Source organism: Perca fluviatilis, chromosome 21 (genome assembly GCF_010015445.1).
Source record: "Perca fluviatilis chromosome 21, GENO_Pfluv_1.0, whole genome shotgun sequence".
In the NCBI taxonomy this organism is placed as follows: domain Eukaryota; kingdom Metazoa; phylum Chordata; class Actinopteri; order Perciformes; family Percidae; genus Perca; species Perca fluviatilis.
The window spans coordinates 10,250,328-10,270,505 of record NC_053132.1 but is presented as its reverse complement, the minus strand read 5'-3'; the positions used below and the strand labels follow the sequence as shown (position 1 = coordinate 10,270,505).

At 40.3% G+C, this 20,178-nt stretch overlaps 2 protein-coding genes across 2 annotated transcripts in view; both read right to left on the bottom strand.

The window, feature by feature from the left end:
* Nucleotides 1-1,881: 1,881 nt before the first annotated feature.
* Nucleotides 1,882-14,432, bottom strand: timp2a (TIMP metallopeptidase inhibitor 2a). Its single transcript, XM_039788494.1, has 5 exons — nt 14,020-14,432; nt 8,034-8,134; nt 7,802-7,910; nt 5,336-5,460; nt 1,882-3,990 (listed from the first exon to the last, which is right to left on the bottom strand). The coding sequence occupies exons 1-5, from the start codon at nt 14,153-14,155 to the stop codon at nt 3,793-3,795; spliced, it is 669 nt and encodes a 222-aa protein (XP_039644428.1). The 5' UTR covers nt 14,156-14,432; the 3' UTR covers nt 1,882-3,792.
* A 712-nt stretch (nt 14,433-15,144) lies between these two features.
* The window catches only part of sfxn2 (sideroflexin 2), a 7,664-nt gene continuing 2,630 nt past the window's right edge, over nt 15,145-20,178 (bottom strand). The window contains exons 4-10 of the mRNA XM_039788492.1: nt 19,422-19,507; nt 17,299-17,359; nt 17,116-17,182; nt 16,970-17,019; nt 16,844-16,893; nt 16,686-16,733; nt 15,145-15,992 (exon numbers count right to left, since the gene is read on the bottom strand). Coding sequence (XP_039644426.1) covers nt 15,896-15,992; nt 16,686-16,733; nt 16,844-16,893; nt 16,970-17,019; nt 17,116-17,182; nt 17,299-17,359; nt 19,422-19,507 — 459 coding nt within the window. The 3' untranslated portion in view covers nt 15,145-15,895. The remainder of the gene's footprint in view (nt 15,993-16,685; nt 16,734-16,843; nt 16,894-16,969; nt 17,020-17,115; nt 17,183-17,298; nt 17,360-19,421; nt 19,508-20,178) is intronic.

Sequence of the window (20,178 nt, the reverse complement as noted above, 5' to 3'; positions counted from 1 at the left end):
ATGACATAGTGTTGCTTTAACTAGTCACATTAATATTACCCTATTCATGTGTTTCCGCCCAAAATGCAACAAAACTCTCTTCAGCTCATCATTTGATTCATTAGAAAGATACCACCAGATATAACAATGAGTAAAAAGTAAAATATTTATGAGTGTGAGATGTGGGGAGTCAAAAGACTTCTTGTTGCCTCAGACCAACAATGTCAAGGTTTAAGTCTTTCTTTGATTCATAATTCATAATTCACACGTGCACATTGTGTGTTTTCTTGTAAGTATTACATAATATCCTGTGTCTCTTCCTCTTTGTCCTCAATGTCTTGGGTAAGCGTGATTGCAAATCAGAGGTTGCATCAACAATTCACTGACTCACATACTCAAGAGTTACCCAACTCTTGAGAAGAGTTGAGAAGTCAAAAGCAACTGTCGATTTAAGAGAAGTGACAGTCATGTACACGCCTCACATCAGTCCACTTTTTCTAAATACACTTATAACTGAATTCACACCCTCACTCAGATACAGTGACCTCTGAGTTTAGGAAGAAGTGAAATCCGCTCTGATACCGGATGATTATTACAATCCTGTTTGACATCGAGGAGAGAATGAACAGAGATGACAAAACCGCCTGGTCTGGGCTCTGCCTGCACATTTCTCAAATATTTTCCTAGTTGAGTCGATTAGCCTACCACATCTCTTTATGAATATTTGTCTGCCCTTCTCCCGGCACATCCTCTCCACTCTACATACACGTCCCTCACACACCGACGACCTCAGTGGGAAATGAACAGCCGCCAAATCAAGGCAAGGTTTGACTGCTAAAAACACCAACATTATTAATGCTTTGAGGTTAAATCTAGAATGGAATGGGCACAAATAAAAAGCAACTCATTATAGAAACTGTTTCAGTGGTTCTACAGATTAAAAGTCAATAAATAAGACATTATGAAATATAAAATCATGAATAACATGACGAAAACAGTGGTCTGTCCACCACTTTGAAATATCTTAAATATTGGATGTATTGCCATGACATTTGGTTCATTCATGTTCCCCTCAAAATGAATTCTAATACCTTTGTGATCTTTAACCTTTCCTCTAGCGCCATTATCAGATACATTGCAGCAGCTGTGTTTAGTGCTAATTAGCTAAGGTTAGCATGCTAACGATGCTAAGACGGTGAACAAGGTAAACATTATTCCTGCTAAACATGTTAGCATCGTCTTTGTGAGTGCGTTAACATTCTGATTTAAGCATTTAGCTCAAAGCAGCACTGTGCCAAAGAACGGCCTCATAAAGTTGCTACATGTAGCATAGCAGTAAACCAGATTGGTCTCGTTATTTCATTCCAGCACTTTTTACTTGAAAGTGTTTCCATTTCAACACACCATTGTCCAAGTGACTATTTTATTTCATCATGTCCCGTTTGTCAATCATGATAAACAAGACGGAGCCCGTTATGTGATCAGACCAAAGCTACAGCCAATTACATAACCGTCTCTGCACGGTTTGCCTAGAAGGACAAATGGACTTTTTCCATCATGATTGAAATGGTAAGAAATAAAACGGTTATTGGAAAAGGTAGCTTTGTAAAATTAAAACAGACATTTTGAAACCAAACCGCTCGAAATATCAAGACTAATCTAGTTTAGAGCCATGCTAGCTAATCTGTGAAGCTGTTCAGTAATGCTTTAATACAGTACATTATGAAACAAACCTTTGCTTTGTGCCAACATCAACATTTAGCATAAAGCAAAGGTTTGCTTCATAATGTATTACTGTATTCATTTACTCATTTTTGAACACTTTGGGCCTCCATACATTTAGCCTGCATCACGTCACTGAAACCGTATCAGCAAACGCCCAAAAAGACAAAAAAGGCAGTGTTTATTTTTTTTTCAAACATGTGGTTTTTATTTGATAATACTGAATATTTTGTCCTTCGCCCGGACTTACACAAAGCATCAAACACATGCACAGTCCTCTATTCACACAAGGTACCCATTTCTCATTTCTCTACACCTCTCCAAAAAGGATTCATCTCTCTCACTCTCACGTTACTCCAGCGCAAGAGGACCTTCTCACCTCGACACTACAGCTAAAGACATCATAGACAAAGACAGCGAAAACACACAAAAATCATGACAGGTATAATAATAACACTGAAAAAATACAAAGTAATGGAAAATGGAAAGAGTTTACTTTTAAATTATGCCTCTAATACTCCATCATATATATATTTGTTTGTTAATGTAGCTTGAGGTGTATAAAACAGCACTGTAAACTTCAATTGAGTAACTTGCTTTCTATGACAGCGATGAAGCTTTCATTAATAACTGGAAGGAGCAGGAAAGACGAGTCAAAGCTAACATTAAGCACGTAAAGACCCTATTACTCATGAAATGAACCGTCTGCGAGAATATATTGGCAAATCCTGAAACTGCTGTTGGCATTTACAATCAACAGGTAATACAAAGACACTGAAATAACACCCAACAAAGCTCTTTTTGTTTTTGTCTTTCACACATAAAATCTGCAAAAATCCCTTATATCCGAACCTCTCACACGCCACTTTTTTTGTTTTTCTTTGATTGCAAGTACTATTTTCTCTGTTATGACAAAGATAGCGAGAATAAGTTTGTGAATATGGATCACCAAAAGCACTCAAAATAGGAGAAATCTGCACCTGAGGTGGATCTGTCGGTCTCGGTGAACTATAATCACTGTCACATCAGAGTGTTCAGGCTCTTGTCTTTACTGGAACTCATCCTCAAAAAGTGCAAATCTAGTTCTAAAGCAGTATAATAATAATAATCATCAAGTAACAACAAAAGTATATGCATAGGTACTGTACAGCTACATAGTGGGGATAACAAGGGAGAGGGATGAAGATGAGATGAGAAAGAGACATTTTGGATATTTCTGATTGGACTGTGGGGCGGTGAGGTGGTGTTTTACCTCATGAGCAGGTTTAAATTTAGAGCGCTCAACTTTACACAGCATAGACTGGTCCAGTGAGGCCTGTGACGGCCACAGACTTGAGTTAAAATCTCCACAAGAAAAGATTTTTCACCTAATCAAACCAGGAAAGATCAGCCAAGATGACTCATGTTCTTTTTAAACAAAACAGTTAAGCATGCAGTGGGCGTCCGACGTCACCGGTGGCCAAACGGCTCCCAGCAGAGAAGATGAGGGAAGCAGTAACTAATAGTGTTCGGAGAGAGCGAGACAATCATTTAAAAAAAGGCAACTTGGAATTTGGCTTTGGAATAAAATGGAGAATGAGGTAATAAAAGTAGAAACACGATGGGCAACGAATGATTGTCCGTAGATCGGGATTGACTTGTGAAGTTGGAGAGCAGAGCTGTTAAAGCGCTTTGCGGGGCAGGAAGTGCTCTGTCTCACCGAGAATTTATATCCTCCTGACGCCAGCCTCAGGAGGAAGTTATATCATCACTTGACCAGTCTATGTCTCATGATGCTAGGTTTGTTTTTACAGAGAACAACCCGAGTCTGAGAACAACCTCCGAGCCTCTTCAGTTCAATTTGAGCAATGCTGAAATTGAAAGCGGCCTCGTGTTGCTTTGTCTAACTGAAATGCTAACGGACAACAAATACAAAGAGAGCTGAAGGTTGTTTTCGGACCAGCAGGTAATTTTAGTCACATTAGCTTTGCCTTAAAAAAAAAAAAAGAAATCAAAAATCACATTGCCTGATGTTATCTTAAATTTCAATGGAATCATTTACATTTATTTTCCAGCCAGGCTGTGCAGTGGGCAGTCAGGCGAGCCAAGTGATTAAGGGTCATCGGCGTCCAGGAACTCCTTCTTGGGCGACGCAATGCCGCGGTACCAGGAGCAGGAGCCGTCCGCCCTCTTGACGCAGGCGTAGTGGCTGGCCTGGCGTCCGTGCACCTGCTTCTCGATCATCATGTCCGTCCACAGACACTCCTCAGGAGCAGAGATCTCACAGGGCAGAGAGGGACAGCGCACAATCTGCAGAGACACACAGAACAATCTCCCTATACTGTGTGCACAAACTGTGGAGTCATGTAAAGTCAAGTTATGATATAATTTGAAAAAACAATAACTTATAACGTTTTATTACAGTATATACCATATAATATTTCTATATTAATATCCACACAAACACTAAGCATAATTACTTTTTCATATTATATATTATTTGCAGTTTACATACAATAGACTTGCTTATCACATCATGGTCACTTTTGCCTTCTAATTTTCTTTAATTACTATTGTATTAGTTTCTATTTTTACTTCTGTTCTTATTTTAGTTTTATATGTCTTTTTGTATTTAGATTTTATAGCGCTGTCAGTTAAACACGTTATTTACCCGCGTTAACGCAAACCCATTTTAACGGCGTCAATTTTTTTATCACAAGATTAACGTTCTTTTTGGCCTAGCAAACTTCGTAGTTTTTTTTTACATGCTGTTGCAACAACTAGTAACGTTTGAAAAACTACAACACCACACCGGATCTAGCTAGACCGGAAACAACACAACAGGCACGCCGCACACACTTGTTTGGGCTTGCAAGCCGGCCCAAAGAGTAGCAGGCTAACGTTACGCTTTGAGTGGACGGCGGGTGCGAGACGCCGAAATGGACGCCAATAAGATTCTGAACGGAAAGTTTACTTTTAAAAAGTTGCCAAATGGTTCCATTGACAAGACCAAAGTGATCTGTGTGTTTTGTCGTTGTGTAACTGAGCTATCATCGCAGCACGTCCAGTCTGAAATACCACTTGATGGCCAAGCACACAGCTGATGCGAATTCTCCGCCCCCTTGTCAAAGCCAGGCGATAAAAGCACAAAGCAAGCCGATCTACTTTTCCATGTTGATAAGAGCATTAAAATGAGAAAAAAATAATTGGACAAAAAGAAATCAAGCGACATTTAGAATAGATAAAAATATGCTATTAATTGCGAGTTAACTATGACATTAATGCGTTTAATCGCGATTAAATATTTCAATCGTTTGACAGCACACATTTTTTACTTTCTCTATTCCTCTACTTATTTCCGAATTTCTTGTCTTGGGATCAGTAGACAACAGGACGAGGTCAGTAGACTTTTTTTTTTTTATATATAGTAATAGTATTTAATAGTTTCGGTAAAAATACCTAAAAAGTCAATGATTAACATGTTATATTTTGTTTGTTTAATCCCTACAAAAACAGAAAACAGAAAAAAAAAAAAAAAATCCTCTCATATAAGAAGCTGAAACCAAAAAAGAATTGGTTTATCAAACTTGATTTTCTGTCAACTAATTCAAATCAGATAAACAATACATACACAGACAGTCCTTTCCTGCCTTACCTTGCATTCACAGCCCATCTCGTAGCGTTGGCTAAGGCCCTTCTTCTGGGTGTTGCTCAAGGAGTCCCAGGGCATGATGTAATCACACAGGGTCACATGCATGCGCCCGTCGGCCTCGGCCTTGCCTGCAAAAGAACGAGACAGCGATAAAAGCTTCACAATGACAGGAAATTCAGACACAACAACATCATAAATGCAGCTGCATCAATATAAATGCTCATATTAGACAAAAGGTCAAACTATGAGCGTCAGACAACAGATTCACAGGTAAAACTGATCAAATCTGTTACTTTTCAGACGGGTGCCTGCAGGCATCAACACAGACCACCTGTCCTCTGTGTGAAAAAGCTGGTGCTTATGTTTCATGCATGAGTGGCACCAGTCAAAATAAGAAGATATTTCAACTTGAGTTTACAGATCTGCTCAGGCCGCGTCCTCCTCACTTCACCGCTATCTGTCTGTCAGAGCAACTCTCAACATGTTGAAGTCTTTACAGCAGGTCCTCGCAGACGGGACTGACTCACGTTTCACTGCAACTCTTCCAACGGTTAACCCTTTAAACTAAAGAAAGGATGAATCGTTTTAAAAGATGCTCCGGTCTGCAGAAAGTTAACTGCCTTTCCCACTGCTCAAGTCCTACAGTCTGAGAGAGAGGAAACGCTGGCTTCAGCAGTTCCTCCTCTTACAACTCTCTGTAATTAGGGCCGAGTGTTTGCGGGTGCATCTCTGTCTGCGATGGGGAAACCAGAGCATGAATGACATCATGATCCTCTATGTCTCCTCTACTCACTGCACTGTCTCATTCTGCTGCTTTTAGTCACAATACCACCCAGATTTAGCATACAAAACATGAAAAGGTATAGTTTGACATTTTGGGAAATATGCTTAGTCACTCTCAGGTGGAGAGTTAAATGAAAAGATTGATGCCACTCTCATCTGTATGTTGAATATAAGTCTCCAGCCAGCAGCTAGTTAGCTTAGCTTAGCATAAAAACTAAAGGCAGGGGACAGCTAGGTAACACAAGTTTTATGGGGGTTATGGGCTGGACTATTTCTTGGGACAGTCACAGTAACTAGTCAGGCACTAAACTCCCCATAAAATGGTAAAATTTACATTTTTACGCTTTGGTTTTAAACGAATTAAACAAATGCAATACAATGTGTTAATAAGTGAGCTTTAAAGGTGACGGTAGGTGGATTTTGTTGCCTTTGGAGTCATGCTAGCGTTTTTTTCTTCCTGTTTTCAGTCTTTATGCTAAGCTAAGCTAACGTCTCCTGGCTGTAACTTCATATTTAGCGTGGAAGCAATCTACTCATCCCACTCTCTGCAAGAAAGTGAATAAAGTGAATTCCCACTTTTGCTTTAAACTCGCAAAAGCAAAACATTTTTTTGCAGCCTTATCTGTGAAAGTAAATATGAATACAAGGACATGGACAGTCACTGAGTCACAGTATATCCAGCTCCCATCAGGCTGGTATCTTGCAGAGAGAAATATTTTATTTTCATCTCATGGTCATCATCACCTCGAACAGGGTGAACGAGATATACAGTACGTACATTTACAACTCTCAGGAGCTCAAGCTGTAGCACGACAGACAAGGTCACTCCCAGTCGCCACAGGGTTTAGTCTGCAGCGTATCATTACCCATAATAACATAAACAGTTGCTCCTCCAACACACAAAATGGCCTGCTAGTCTTTATCCAATGCCATGTTTGTCTGCCCGGCTGTTTACACCAGGAGGTTGATATCTGATTAACTGTCAGTTTGTCTTTTTATTCTTTCGCTATTTGTTTGTACGGTTCCATCTTAGTATAATTATAAGTATAATAATATTATATAATATAGTATAATAATAATTGCCCATTAGAAGTTACCAGAAATACAAGTTTATTTTTGGTATTATTATTATAATATTTCAACAATAAAATACTATTTACAAAAGATATAAAACAGAGAAAGGCTGGAGCAAATAAACACATATTTGGTATTTTTCTAGATAAATGACTTACGGCTGTTAAAATTTAATGGCAATCTGAAATAAAGTAACTGACTAAATGTCACCAAGTATAGTGCATGCCTAAAGTAACCGTTCAACATTTTGGAAAATATGGTTATTCAGCGTCTTGCCAGAAGTTAGCTGAGAATATTGATGTCGCTCTCACTGTACGCCGAGTATGGAGCTACAACCAGGAGACGGTTAGCTTAGCTTAGCTTAGCATGAAGACTGTAAACAGGGGGAAAACAGCTAGCCTGGCTCTGTCCAAAGGTAACACAATCTGCCTATCAGCACCTCTAAAGCTCACTAATTAACACGTTATTTCTTGTTTGTTTAATCCGTACAAGAAAACTGAAGAGTAACAATGTCAAGTTGAGAAATATTTCCACAACATGTCATTTTTACATTTCGGTTTGTGTATGGGTTGGAGAAATCTCTCCAGAAACAAAGCAGACATCAAATCTCACCTGAGATCAAGTACTCCTTCTTGCCGTTGACATCCAGGGTAACGCCACAGACAGCGGACACGGGAGCCGTGAAGACAGCCTCGATGTCGTAGTTAGGCCCCTTGAACATCTGGAACAAAACCACAGCGAGCCGGTCAAAGGTCAGAATGAAATCTGAGCATCAAAATACTGGGAGGCATCTGGTGGATATTCTATCAAGTTAAGGATTCACATTTGATCAGTGTATTCTTACCTTGATCTGTTTGACCTCATACTGGATCCTCTTGATGGGATTCCCATAGACATCATTCCCAGAATCCACCTCTCTCTCTCCCACCACCTTCGCTCGAATCACTGTGGAGGACACAGGACCACAGCGATATGTGATCCCATCATCAAAAGACAGAAAGTAGATGCAAAAAAAAGACTAAACCTTTGTCAATAAAAAAAAAATTAAAAAAAAGGATGCAAAAAGCTGCTGCACGCAACTGGATATGTGAACAAGGTGTTCACAATGAGTATTTTCCAGATAAATCAATTCATTGTTTTAATATTAGATAATATTAAAAAATGCCCATCACAATTTCAAAAATCCCAAGGTGACGTCTTTAAATTTCTTGTTTTGTCCGACAAACAGAGATATTCAATTCAATTAATTTTTATTTATAGTATCAAATCATAACAGGAGTTATCTCAGGACACCTTACAGATAGAGTAGGTCTAGACCACACTCTATAATTTACAAAGACCCAACAATTCCAGTGATTCCCCCCAAGAGCATGCATAAAAGCGTAAATGCGACAGTGGCGAGGAAAAACTCCCTTTTTAGGAAGAAACCTCGGACAGACCCAGGCTCTTGGTAGAAGGGTGTCTGACGGTGCCGGTTGGGGGTGTGATGAACAGTGGCAAATAATAGTCACAATAAAGAGAATGACTAGAAGTGTAGTAGTTCATGGTGTTGCAGGGCACTGCAGTGCGCTATATTCAGTTTACAATTATATAAAAAGCAGCAAATTCTCACATTGGGTAATCTGACAGCAGAGAATATTTGGCATTTTTGCTTGGAAAATGACAGCAAGATTCTTGTTCACCACATCCCAGGCTAACAAAAGGTCAGATTGACAACAACCGACACAACCTCCACAGCTGCCTGAAGTCTCATGTCTCATGCCCAGTCAATGAAAACACAACAAGGGTTCCCATTTGGTGCAAAACTGCATGAGGGCCAGACACATAAACTGACTTGGCCTGTAACACTAAGCTTCCTGCTTCCAAACATGACCAGGAAACCGTCAAAGGAGCAGAATTAAGGAATATAAGAGTACAAGTTGAAAGCTGATATGCAGAGAGAGAGAGAGAAAAAAAAAAAAAAAAAAAAAAAAAAAAAAAAAAAAAAAAAAAAAAAAAAAACAAAAGCATGTTTCTTGACGTGTGTGTTTTTTTAATGGCCTAACTGACTACATCAAGCTTCAGCTATGCTTCGGGCATTTATTCAGAATGGAAAATATGAGCAATAGAGAGAGAGAGAAAAAAAAAAAACAGGAACAGAGGACACGTACACATGGCTACACACACACACACGACTTACACCCTTGGGTTCAGTTTATGACTTGGAGCAGACACAAATATGGGGGTTCATGGCTCCCACAGTTAATAACGTCTCCTCCTTCTGCTCCTTCCTCTTCCCTTTTTTATTCTTCCCTCCTTGTTCACGATGCGTGCTTTTCTGCACGTTACTACGACAAATTCTATCAATTGTCAAGTCTATAAAATGTCAGAAAGGTGAAGGGTTACATTTTCAATTGGCTTGATTTGTCCACAAACAAACCAAAAACACCCAAATATATACGCCTCCACTATAAAACACTGCGGAAAAGCCTGAATTCTATTCAATCTGAATGCAGCATTGAAACTAAAGTCTTAATTGAATCTATTGAGGTGTATGGTGATTGGCTTTCCACTCTGCCTTTGACTTTCAGAACTATAAACACTTTGTTTTTCGGCCCTGAATATTGGACTTACATTTATAATTTGGGCACAAACACGACTCCAAACAAGTTCTAATTTAGCTTGGAGTCTGCCGGTTTGTATCATCAACCTCTTGAGGTGATAATATGTCAACGTTGTGTTTAAAGCTTGTCTCACTGCCTACAAGTGGCCAAAGACAAATAAAGGAATGTAAAAAATGTTTAATGTTTAAGTTGTTATATAACAGGGTGTGTTATCTAATTAAATCTATTTTCTAATAAAAGGAGAACAAGGAGGAGATAAGAGATTTGTTGACTCTGAGATGAACAATTACAGGATGCAATGGAGCTGACTATCAGCACTGATAACTGGCTTTATAAAGTCATTTATCAGTGCTTCAGAGAAACCAATCCTGGTTCCTCACAAGCAAACTTCAGCATTTTATTTCCTGATGTTTATGCAAATATGCAGCAGCAGCCAGAGTGTACACACACACACACACACACACACACACACACACACACACACACACACACACACACACACACACACACACACACACACACACACACACACACACCAGTATACCTGGCTGGCACTCTCTCCTGCATTCCTCTCAGTTTTTCCGCTCTCATTTCCTGACCTCATTCTGAGCCACAAACTAATGAGCAAAGAATCAGCAGCAGGACACAATACTGAGGGGAAATTACCCTGTTGTTCACAATGCATTGCTATTATGGGAGCTTATCTGTCTACCTTGGTGTTGCAGACATGTTTACTTCTCAGTATCCCCCCTGCAATAAAGCCAGACGGATCATCCTGTGCAGTCTAAACAGCGTGTTGCAGAGGCGGCAAACTACACAGCGTGATGCTAAAATAGCACGACTACCAAGCTTCACTGCAGATTGATCCTAAAGTCATCCGATCATCAGCAGTCTATCAGCAGCCAGGAGCCCCCTCCATAAACCACCAACTGACCGACATTTCTAGCCCCCCTCTGAACAGGACGATATTTTAATGACTTTTACAGGAGTATCAGTTGCACTATGCAATGTTTTCCATGCAACCCCTGTATGAAAACACACACACACACACACGCACCACATCCTAAGTCCCCCGCACTCAATCACACCGCATGACAATCCATTTCTTTTTTCATACTCCAGTGACCACCGAATCATCCTCCACATTCCTGATGTGGTTTTTCTAGCTCCAGACGTATGTGGGCCTTCTGTTTAACCTGTCATTTGACCAGAGAAGAACCGCCCTCAAACACAATTCAGCCGGCTTGATGACCTCTGACAACATCTGTGTGAAGACCTGTGCAGCAAAGACAAAAGCTCTGGTTTCCGTTGAAAAGGTCTTCATGATGACAGCAGAGCAACACATCAACGGGATTATATCATTGAATAGTATTGGCTTTTTGTGCATGTATACTTTTAGTAGTGTTTAGATTTATGGATTATTAAAAATGTAGGAAAATTGGGAAAATGCCCATCAAAATCTTCAAAACGCCAGTCCAAAACACAAAAGTATCCAGTTTGTGAGGATATAGAAACAGAGAAAAGCAGCAAATCCCCACATTTGAGAAACTGGCCTTTTTGATCAGCCAAGTGGTTTAGCACTATAACATTTAAAGCTGCATTAATTATATTATATTATATATTATGTATTTTTTTGCTACTTGTGGGCAGTGGAACATGTAAACATCCTTTTAAGTTGATGGCAAACAGTTGTTTATTTACATCCAGCTGATACGGAACAACATTATCATTCATTTGGATTCATGTTTCAGGTTACATGATGAATGGAAGTCCAATATTTACTCTCTTTTAGCTCTTAGGTCTATACCAACTCCTGAGGGAAAGATCTCTCTTTAGCTGCTAAATGCTCCTCTATGTTCCCCAGCTAGTCTCTAACTATGTCTGTCTGCCGTTTGTTAGGATTTTTTGAGCTTTTTCACTGACAACAGCTGCCTGCTGCTGCTGGAAACAATGTGGATTGAGAGCGGTGAGACTGAATCAAAATGTAAGCCAGAAAACCAAAACAATGAGTTGAAATGTCCATTAGCGCACCTTTAATTTCCAGTGAAGTTCTTGTAAAAGAATGTATATGTAAACACAATTTAAACACAAATATTGTAGGTTATCCAAATTGTTTCTACTCTAAAATGTATTTCAACACAGCAACTTACGGTGCATGTTTAGTACATTTCATGAAGAAAATATTTCTATGTAATGAGACATGCACAGTCAGTGTTAATGTGTTGCTGCATGTCCTCTCCTGTAGACAGAAGGGGTACTCTGGTCTTCCACAAAGTTCACAAACGCCCAGCCTCCAGCCAGTCTGACTGGGCAGGGCAGCCGGGGAAGTTCCCCTTTGTGGGCAACAGATTTACGAGGATGTTTGTGTCTGCACATGTGTGTGAGTGAGTGTGATTATTGCAGATCACACTCACTAGGTGCATGACACTGCTTAATTTCAGTGGCTTGTGGGCTTAAACCTCTCTCTCTCTCTCTCTCTCACACACACACACACACACACACACACACACACACACACACACACACACACACACACACACACACACACACACACACACACACACACACAAAATATCAAATTCTCAGACCACATAACTGTTGACAAAGTCACTTTGTTGTTGCCTACATGCACATTCTGGGCAACCAGACAACCAACTCTATTCTGATTATCCATCTACGGTCCTGCCTGTGCAGTGTCTGATCTGTGTGTTTCTCCCAGCAGATTGGGGTTTTTAGATTTGCCAAAACCAGAGTTTCATCCTCATGTTCACTCTAAAAACCATCGCCGGACAATGACATTGACCATTGCACATTTTGTGTGCATCCTCCTCCTTCCTCTGACAAAAGCTATATTGACTCATGCACCCTTAAAAAACAACATGAGCACACCAAACACAAATACACCTCTGCTGTTAGACAGGGTGTCTCTAAGTCCTGTAGGTGAGAGATTGAGTCACACCTGAAAATAGAGATGTCATTTTGCGTCTTATCCACAAACACACACCCATGCATGTGGAAGTGTGTGTAGGCATGTGTGAATAAGTCAAAAGGAAGAAATGCCAAAGTAGTGCCGCCTTAAAGTTTCTCATTCTGAAGAATACCATTCATATTTTAACTTGGACTGTGACTTTTATTGTTTTTTTCCTTCTAAAACACACCCTGAACTGACAGCCAGATGTCATTTGTAGCCAGAGTGTGTGTGTGTGTGTGTGTGTGTGTGTGTGTGTGTGTGTGTGTGTGTGTCTGCGTTTACCGACGCGCAAAGTTGGGAAAATCCCAGCAACATTCCTGTAATTCCTCCCAGCACCACCCCTCACAGGAAGAAAAAGGGCAGGAATGGAAATAAAAAGAAGAAGAATAAGAAAGCTTGTGGTGTGACATATTCTGTGGTTTAGATTCAACCCCCCACCCCCAAAACAAATTCTCTTCACATTCTCCATCCCTTGTCCTCCTCTCTGCTCTTTCCCTCCTTGTCTCTTTTGCCTCTCTTGTGCCACGTTGCCCTGCAAAAGCCAGGCGACGCAGCTCCGTCCCGAAACAGCTGAGGGGTGAAGCCACACTCTGCTCCAGACCTAAGACATTATGTACAGTGATGGTCCCAGACTCCTTCCTGTGTATTACACCGACTTGCACAAACACAGTGCACTTACACCCCTACAACAATATAGTCTTCTTATTGTGGGTTTTGTATACTGATATATTACAACAAAATCAAAATAAATAATTACCATAAAGTTAATTATCATTTTAACAGGTGCACTTTTAACTTCTTATGGTGGTGTACAATAAATGATAAGGGGACTTTATTTTTAAAATGAGCTTGCGTGTGTTTGTGGTTGTGTGTCCCCCTTCATAACATGCCTCCATGACACCTAAACAACTTTAACTCTTTTTTTTTCTGTGCTTCCCAAATGGCTACTTTGGTATTTTAGAGGTGTATTGTTGTCATCATGACCAAATATGACAATGGGATCTGCGTGTGTTTGTGTATGCGCAAGTGTGCAATCTGGATGCAATGCAAACTATCTGGCCATGGCCTTGAGGACCCTCCACCTTCAGGCTTTCCAGCGGTTTCCAGAAGCAGAGCATAGCCTACTCGGCGCGCACCGGAGGCGGGCAGAGGGGCTGAAACCCGCCGCTGTAGCTTCCGGTATCTGCGCAGGAGCCTGGTGCAACATGGGCTAAGTAAACAACAACAACAACAACAGTCCCTGGTGCCGTACTCACCTACATCGGCGTTGCAGAACGCCTGTTGCGGATGTACCGGAGCACAGCTGCACGCTTCAGCGAGCTCCTCCGCCCGCCACAGGACCAGCAGCGCGAGCGTGCAGAGGATGCCGTTAATGGAAAACGGCATTTTCATAAACACTGATGCGACGTTTTTTCAGTCTCTTCGTTGCTGTGTGCTGCGCAGATGCGTCGCAGTGTAGTTCCAGCGGCAGGCAGCAGCGTCCCCCTCCGATTTTTTTTTTATTGTTTTAACCGACAGAAACCTGGTTAACAGCACCGGGCGGTCTGCTGGCTCAGCTCCGGTGTAAAGGTGAGGTTTCACTGTGTGCTCGGTGGCCCCCGGAGATGTCTTGGCTGGTGTCAGCAGCTGTCTGTCTTTAGGGAGTGTTTCCGTTTTTCTAGGATCAAGGCGGTTTTATAAAGCAGCCCGTGCGGCTCCTCCTCCCGGCAGTACGGGCTGAACCGGCAGGGGGCGCTGCCTGCTCCGGCTGGATCCAACCGTTGCTGCTTCAAAAAGGTCTCATGTTACGGTTATATTTATGAAAAATGATTTAACCCCATTCCCATATTTTAACATTACAATTAAAATATGTAATTTGAACTAACAGTCCGTATGTGTGTATTGAAACAGGAAGACATTTAATGAAAATTACTGCACATAAATTTGTCCCTGAAGATGCTGAGTTTCTTCAGTCTGTCTGCAGTGGTTGATTGTTTACTTTTGTTCAATTTTCAGGTAGCATTTCAATTGAGTGTTTCCATGTTTTGCTAATTTATGTTTCTACACCACTACATTTCAGAGGGTAATATTGTACTTTACTGCACTACATTTATTGGACAGCTGGAGTTACTGGTTACTTTACAGCTTATTGTTTTTTTTGTTTGTTTTTTTACATAAAGCTTATAAAATACAACCCTTTATTAAAGCTTAAACCAGGGGTTCCCAAAATGTTTGGCTTGTGACTCCTTACAAAAAGAGGTATCCATGAATTTTGAGGTAGCAGTTCCACCAAAGAGGCCTACTTATATTTTAGATAAGTAACGGATCTGAGTGCTTCTACCACTGTGTCCAGTGTGTCACTGAGATGACATAAAAATAAATAAAAACAACACTACAGGGCATTATATTTCAAATATTTATGTGGTTTTATTCCAGCCTACACGAGGATCACGGCACCAGTTTGACTTAACACAGCGACATGATCCGACTGGCAAACTTTTAGATAAATCATGCAAACAAGTCGTACATCTACCTCCATTCTGGCAGAAGAGGGCAGTATCCTCCACTTTTATCACACAAAACTTCCATACACACACTGAATGGCCATTTTAGAAGTTTAAATCCACGCATAGAAGTATTTTTCTGCTTTTGAAGTAAAGCCAATTTTGGTTTAAAAAAATACAAAAATCCAGCTCCTCCCGTTTTATCGAAGGCACAGATTGTAAGGAAGCTTGGCAAACAGAAGGAGCATGACACCATTTAAAAAGGCATTGAGACACAAACAAACAGCCAATGAAAACAATGCTGACAAGTCACACCATGAAGGACAAACTAACAGAGCTTTAATCTGACAAAGTAATATGCTGTTCCTGAGAGGAGATCATTGGGTTTCTCAACAGGAGTACACAGTGCCCCTTGTATCTGTTTAATGTAAGAAAACAGACATATGTTGAACCAAAGAAAGAGAAACAGATACAAAGAAATAGTGACATGATTGATCAAAATCATCCCACCGATAAGCAACAATTTGAGAGATGTAGGGAAACAAGCATTTCTTCATGACTAACAATTCGAAGATGAACACCATTACATAAACACATATGTATTCAGGCTTGTGTGGTGAACAGATAATGCTAATCAGCCCTCTCAGCCTCAGAGGCCTTTGTTAAAGTAGACACGTACAGCGTCTCCATATTGAGACACGATGGCATCTCTCAGCTCGGGCTCCAGCTTCGACGCGGCCATAGAGCTGATGTAGACGGACAGAGGGAGATTTTAGGACGAGGGAGGGATATGTGGACAAAAGGGAAAGAGCGAGAAAAAATAAAAATGTTTGATTAAATAAGCTAATGCAGAACCCTTCTGACTAAACAAATTGTCAGAAACATCACTAATGAGAACATGAGTTGGGGAGAACACAGCTGTTTCAATAAAAAAGTAACTAAATCTACTCATATATTTCGGGAAAAGTAAGTTATTAGACTTTATTATTACACTTCCTTAACTAATGCAAGTATAATTACATTAATTTGCAAGCCTGTATTCCTAAGCTTAAAAAGAGCATACTTTTTTGTTTTGTTTTTGCACTATTCTGTGTTAATTTGTTCGTGTACTGCTGCTGTGACATGGATGGTTAAATAAAGTAAGTATTTGCAACATAGTACGGCAAAGTACATTTCTACAAAGCTTCATAAAATATACATTATTGTCAGTATATATTAAGAAGACTGTCAGTGGTCCAGTTGCATTGTTGGTAATAATAATAATAATAATAATAAAAACAGATGACATCTCTGGTTCTGCTGCAACAGTTTTGATCATTTTAACTTTCCATCCTAAGGCACATCGACAATGTTACAGAAGTGCAATGATAAATGAATGGAGTACTATATTTATAAGCTACATGTGTCAGAAAGTGAAAGTACAGAAATAAGTTTGTTACCATCTCTGAGGGAACAGGGAGCAGGCAGCAGGCACCATGAAGACCAAACTTAAAAAAATAGAAAACAAAAGTTACTTTTTTTTGCCATAATAAAAAAAAAAAAACCTGGTCCTGAGCACATTGAAACTCCTGTTACCCTGTAAACCCTCTGTACTTACAACACTCCCACCATCATCACTTGAATTGGTCCGTGGAGATACGTGATTCTCTGTGAAGAGACAGAAAGAGTTTGATGACAGACGCACACCTTAGCAGGTTGGTGATGATGGTAATGAAGGTCTAACCTGCATGAACTTGTATTTTTCCATCCTCTGCATGATGATGGGGAGGATGACTGACAGAGGAGAAGAAAAGAGGTTAAGAGAGGGAGAGGATGACGTCAAGAATTCAACATAATATATTTCTAGGATTGAACTTTTTTTGTGCATACTCATTCCTGGTGCAGCCATGGTGATCCGAGAGATGACCACCTGAGTGATGCCTTTTGCGGCTGCTTTCTACAGGGGTACATGAAGCAAGATTTGGAGACACGTTTTGAATAGTAAAGGAAAGCTATTGTACGTTTATTTTAAAATTAACTAATCATAAAAGTATGTGTGTCCAGAGTACAGACCTTAGAGTGGCCCAGTTTGTTGCCATTTTCATCCGTGACGGCAATACCATTAAGAATTTCCCTGAAAAACAAGAGACAAAATGAAGGTGAAGTAAAAAAAAAAAAAAACTGCAGTGATGGCACAGTGGATATGACACATGCCTTTGGTGTGGGAGATCTGGGTTTGATTCCCACTGCGATACATCAACCAATGTGTCCCTGAGCAAGACACTTCACCCCTAGTTGCTCCAGAGGCGTGCAACCTCTGATATACTGTATAGTAATTGTAAGTCGCTTTGGATAAAAGCGTCAGCTAAATGACATGTAATGTAATGTAATGTAACATGAAATCAAGGAGAGGGTTAACTTTTCCTGCTAAAGATGCCTCACCGTGGTCAGAAAGCCCAGGGGAGACACTTTTGTTTCTTTCACTATGACTCTAGAGTCGGTACTCGCTCTTGAGCTAATCACCGTCACTCTCTCACTTCTCCCTCGCTCTATCACGCACACACCAGCGCACAAGTATAAACATCAGGCCACTTACATAGGCTATGGCGAAAGCTCTGTGTGGAGCCTTCGCAGAACCATAAGACAGGCTTTAAAATGTGTAAAACAACTAAAAAGAGACAGAAAAGACTAAATTAAAGTAATTTAGTCTTTTCTTTTCCATTAGTAAAACATAAACAAGGCGAAGTGCTGCAGTAAATATATAACGACAACATTTAAGCAAGACTAAAGGTGCTTTCAGAGAGCAGGCGGTTGCTGCCCATTGTTTCGACAGTGAGGGAAACGATACAGGAGCGGATTTTACTGAATCCGAATTTCCTTTAATGATTCCCATCTTCGCCATCAGAGAACAAACAGAAACAATATTAGGAGAAACATTAGCTTTAAAATCTGATTATCCAATCTGGGTAACAACAAGGAGCTGGTTGATCCATCACTGCAGCAGTGTTAGCACGTAGGCTACTTCCACAATGCATATTCATGACTCAACCAGCTCCTTCTTGTCATTTATTGGCTGGAACTCTGTTTCTTATGGTTTGTTGTGCAGGTTGGCACGGTTTGTTTTTGTTGCCGTTTGTGGAGCCTGGGCTGTCTTCAGAGACCGCGTTTTTTTTACAGTGTGTTCAGGGGACAGGCAGCTAGCGGATAGTGAGGAGATGTTTGCTGTATGTGACAAAAAATTTTGTAACTTAAAAAATGCGTCACATCACTTAGAGCACCTTTAATATAGCAAGTTTTGGTGGCACTACAGGAAACGTCAGAGAATCACCAGAGACTATAGGATTTATCCCCTGGGAACCATGGCAAACTATTCAAGGTTCATGGTCAATTTATTGTCATTCTACAAGACAGGGTTACACATCCAAAATGTAGTCCCTTTATTCTAAACAACAAAAACTACAGGTTTCACCAAGTCAAATTTAAGACTTTTTTTTGGGGGGGCATTTTAGGCCTTTATTTCCAACAGGACAGCTTAGACTTGAAATGGGAGAGAGAGGGGGGAATGACATGCAGTAAAGGGCCGCAGGTCGGAGTTGAACCCGTGACCACTGAGTCGAGGACTAAGCCTCTTTATATGGGCGCGCGCTCTACCAGGTGAGCTACCCAGGCGCCCTAAGACCTTTTTAAGACCATTATGAATGATATTTCAGACCTTTATCACAACATCAACTAAGCCCTAAATTCAGTTTTTTTTTTTTCAAGCCAAGTATCGCTTAACCTGCACTTCCCCAAAGCTGAAGAATAAAATCTGTTTTATGTCTGTCGTACAATCCGAAAGAGACTCGTGCCAATCACACGAAAGCGGATTGGCTGCATTGTAAGTTGCATGTTGGTCTCATTTGTAGTTGTAATACAGCAAAATTATATTTGGACTAGCGAACACCACAGGATAAACAAAAAAGTGCATTAGAGGTAGTGTTGCATGGATGTAGGAAAATAAAGACCTGCTTAAAATTATTTAAGACCTAGAACACAATACTTCAGAGAATATAAGACTTTTTAAGGCCTAACATATTGAATTTGAAATTTTAGACTTTTTAAGACCCCGCGGAAAACCTGAACAAGAACTTAAACAGCGGAGTACGGAGGATGATGTTGCGGCTGGGGAGTTGAAGCAGTAACACAGCAGGACTTACTGTTGCCTCATCATAGGAATGTTAACACAGTTGGCTGCTGCCACTGCTGCAAAGGGGACCCAGCGAGCCACGAGAGGAGGAGCTTTCTGGAGGAGAATGTCAAGAAAAAAAATAAAATAATTTTTACTTTATGATGGCCAGCTTTAGTACAGAAACATTTAAATCAGAGATAAGGACATGAAGTGACGACTCTTTCAAGAGATCTCTCTTATTTTCCCCAGAGCTTTCACCCTCATATGCTTGTGTGTGACTGTCTGTGTTTTATCACTTTTTTTCCTATGCTGTGCTCTGGGCCCATACAGTATTATAAGAGTAGAAAATAACTCCTAACAGGCCAAAACTTCTCTAGACTGATGCATTTTTGGTCCCACTATTAGGACTAGTAGTAAAAGCATTTTATAAAATTCTCTAACTAAAGAAATCACTCCCATTTCGGCTATAATTCAGGAGGGCTCCAGAAGTTTCCTAAGCGGTTTGAAGTTGCCAGAAGATGGCGTTAAAGCAGAGGTGTTCCGCAAGGCGAGAGCTGTTTTGGGAATGCTTGATGACAATAACCTTCAAAAGAAATCAGTTTTTAGACTATGTGCAGACGCAGAGGAGAACACACGCCGTCTCTGCTGAAACCAATGTCACTTTGCATAATGAAGGATAGATCAACTTGATTACAACAGGTCAAATTTAATATCTGCATATTTTTACAGAATGAACTTTATTGGTCAATATTCACAATTCTTTTGGTCAAGATCATGTCTTGTTT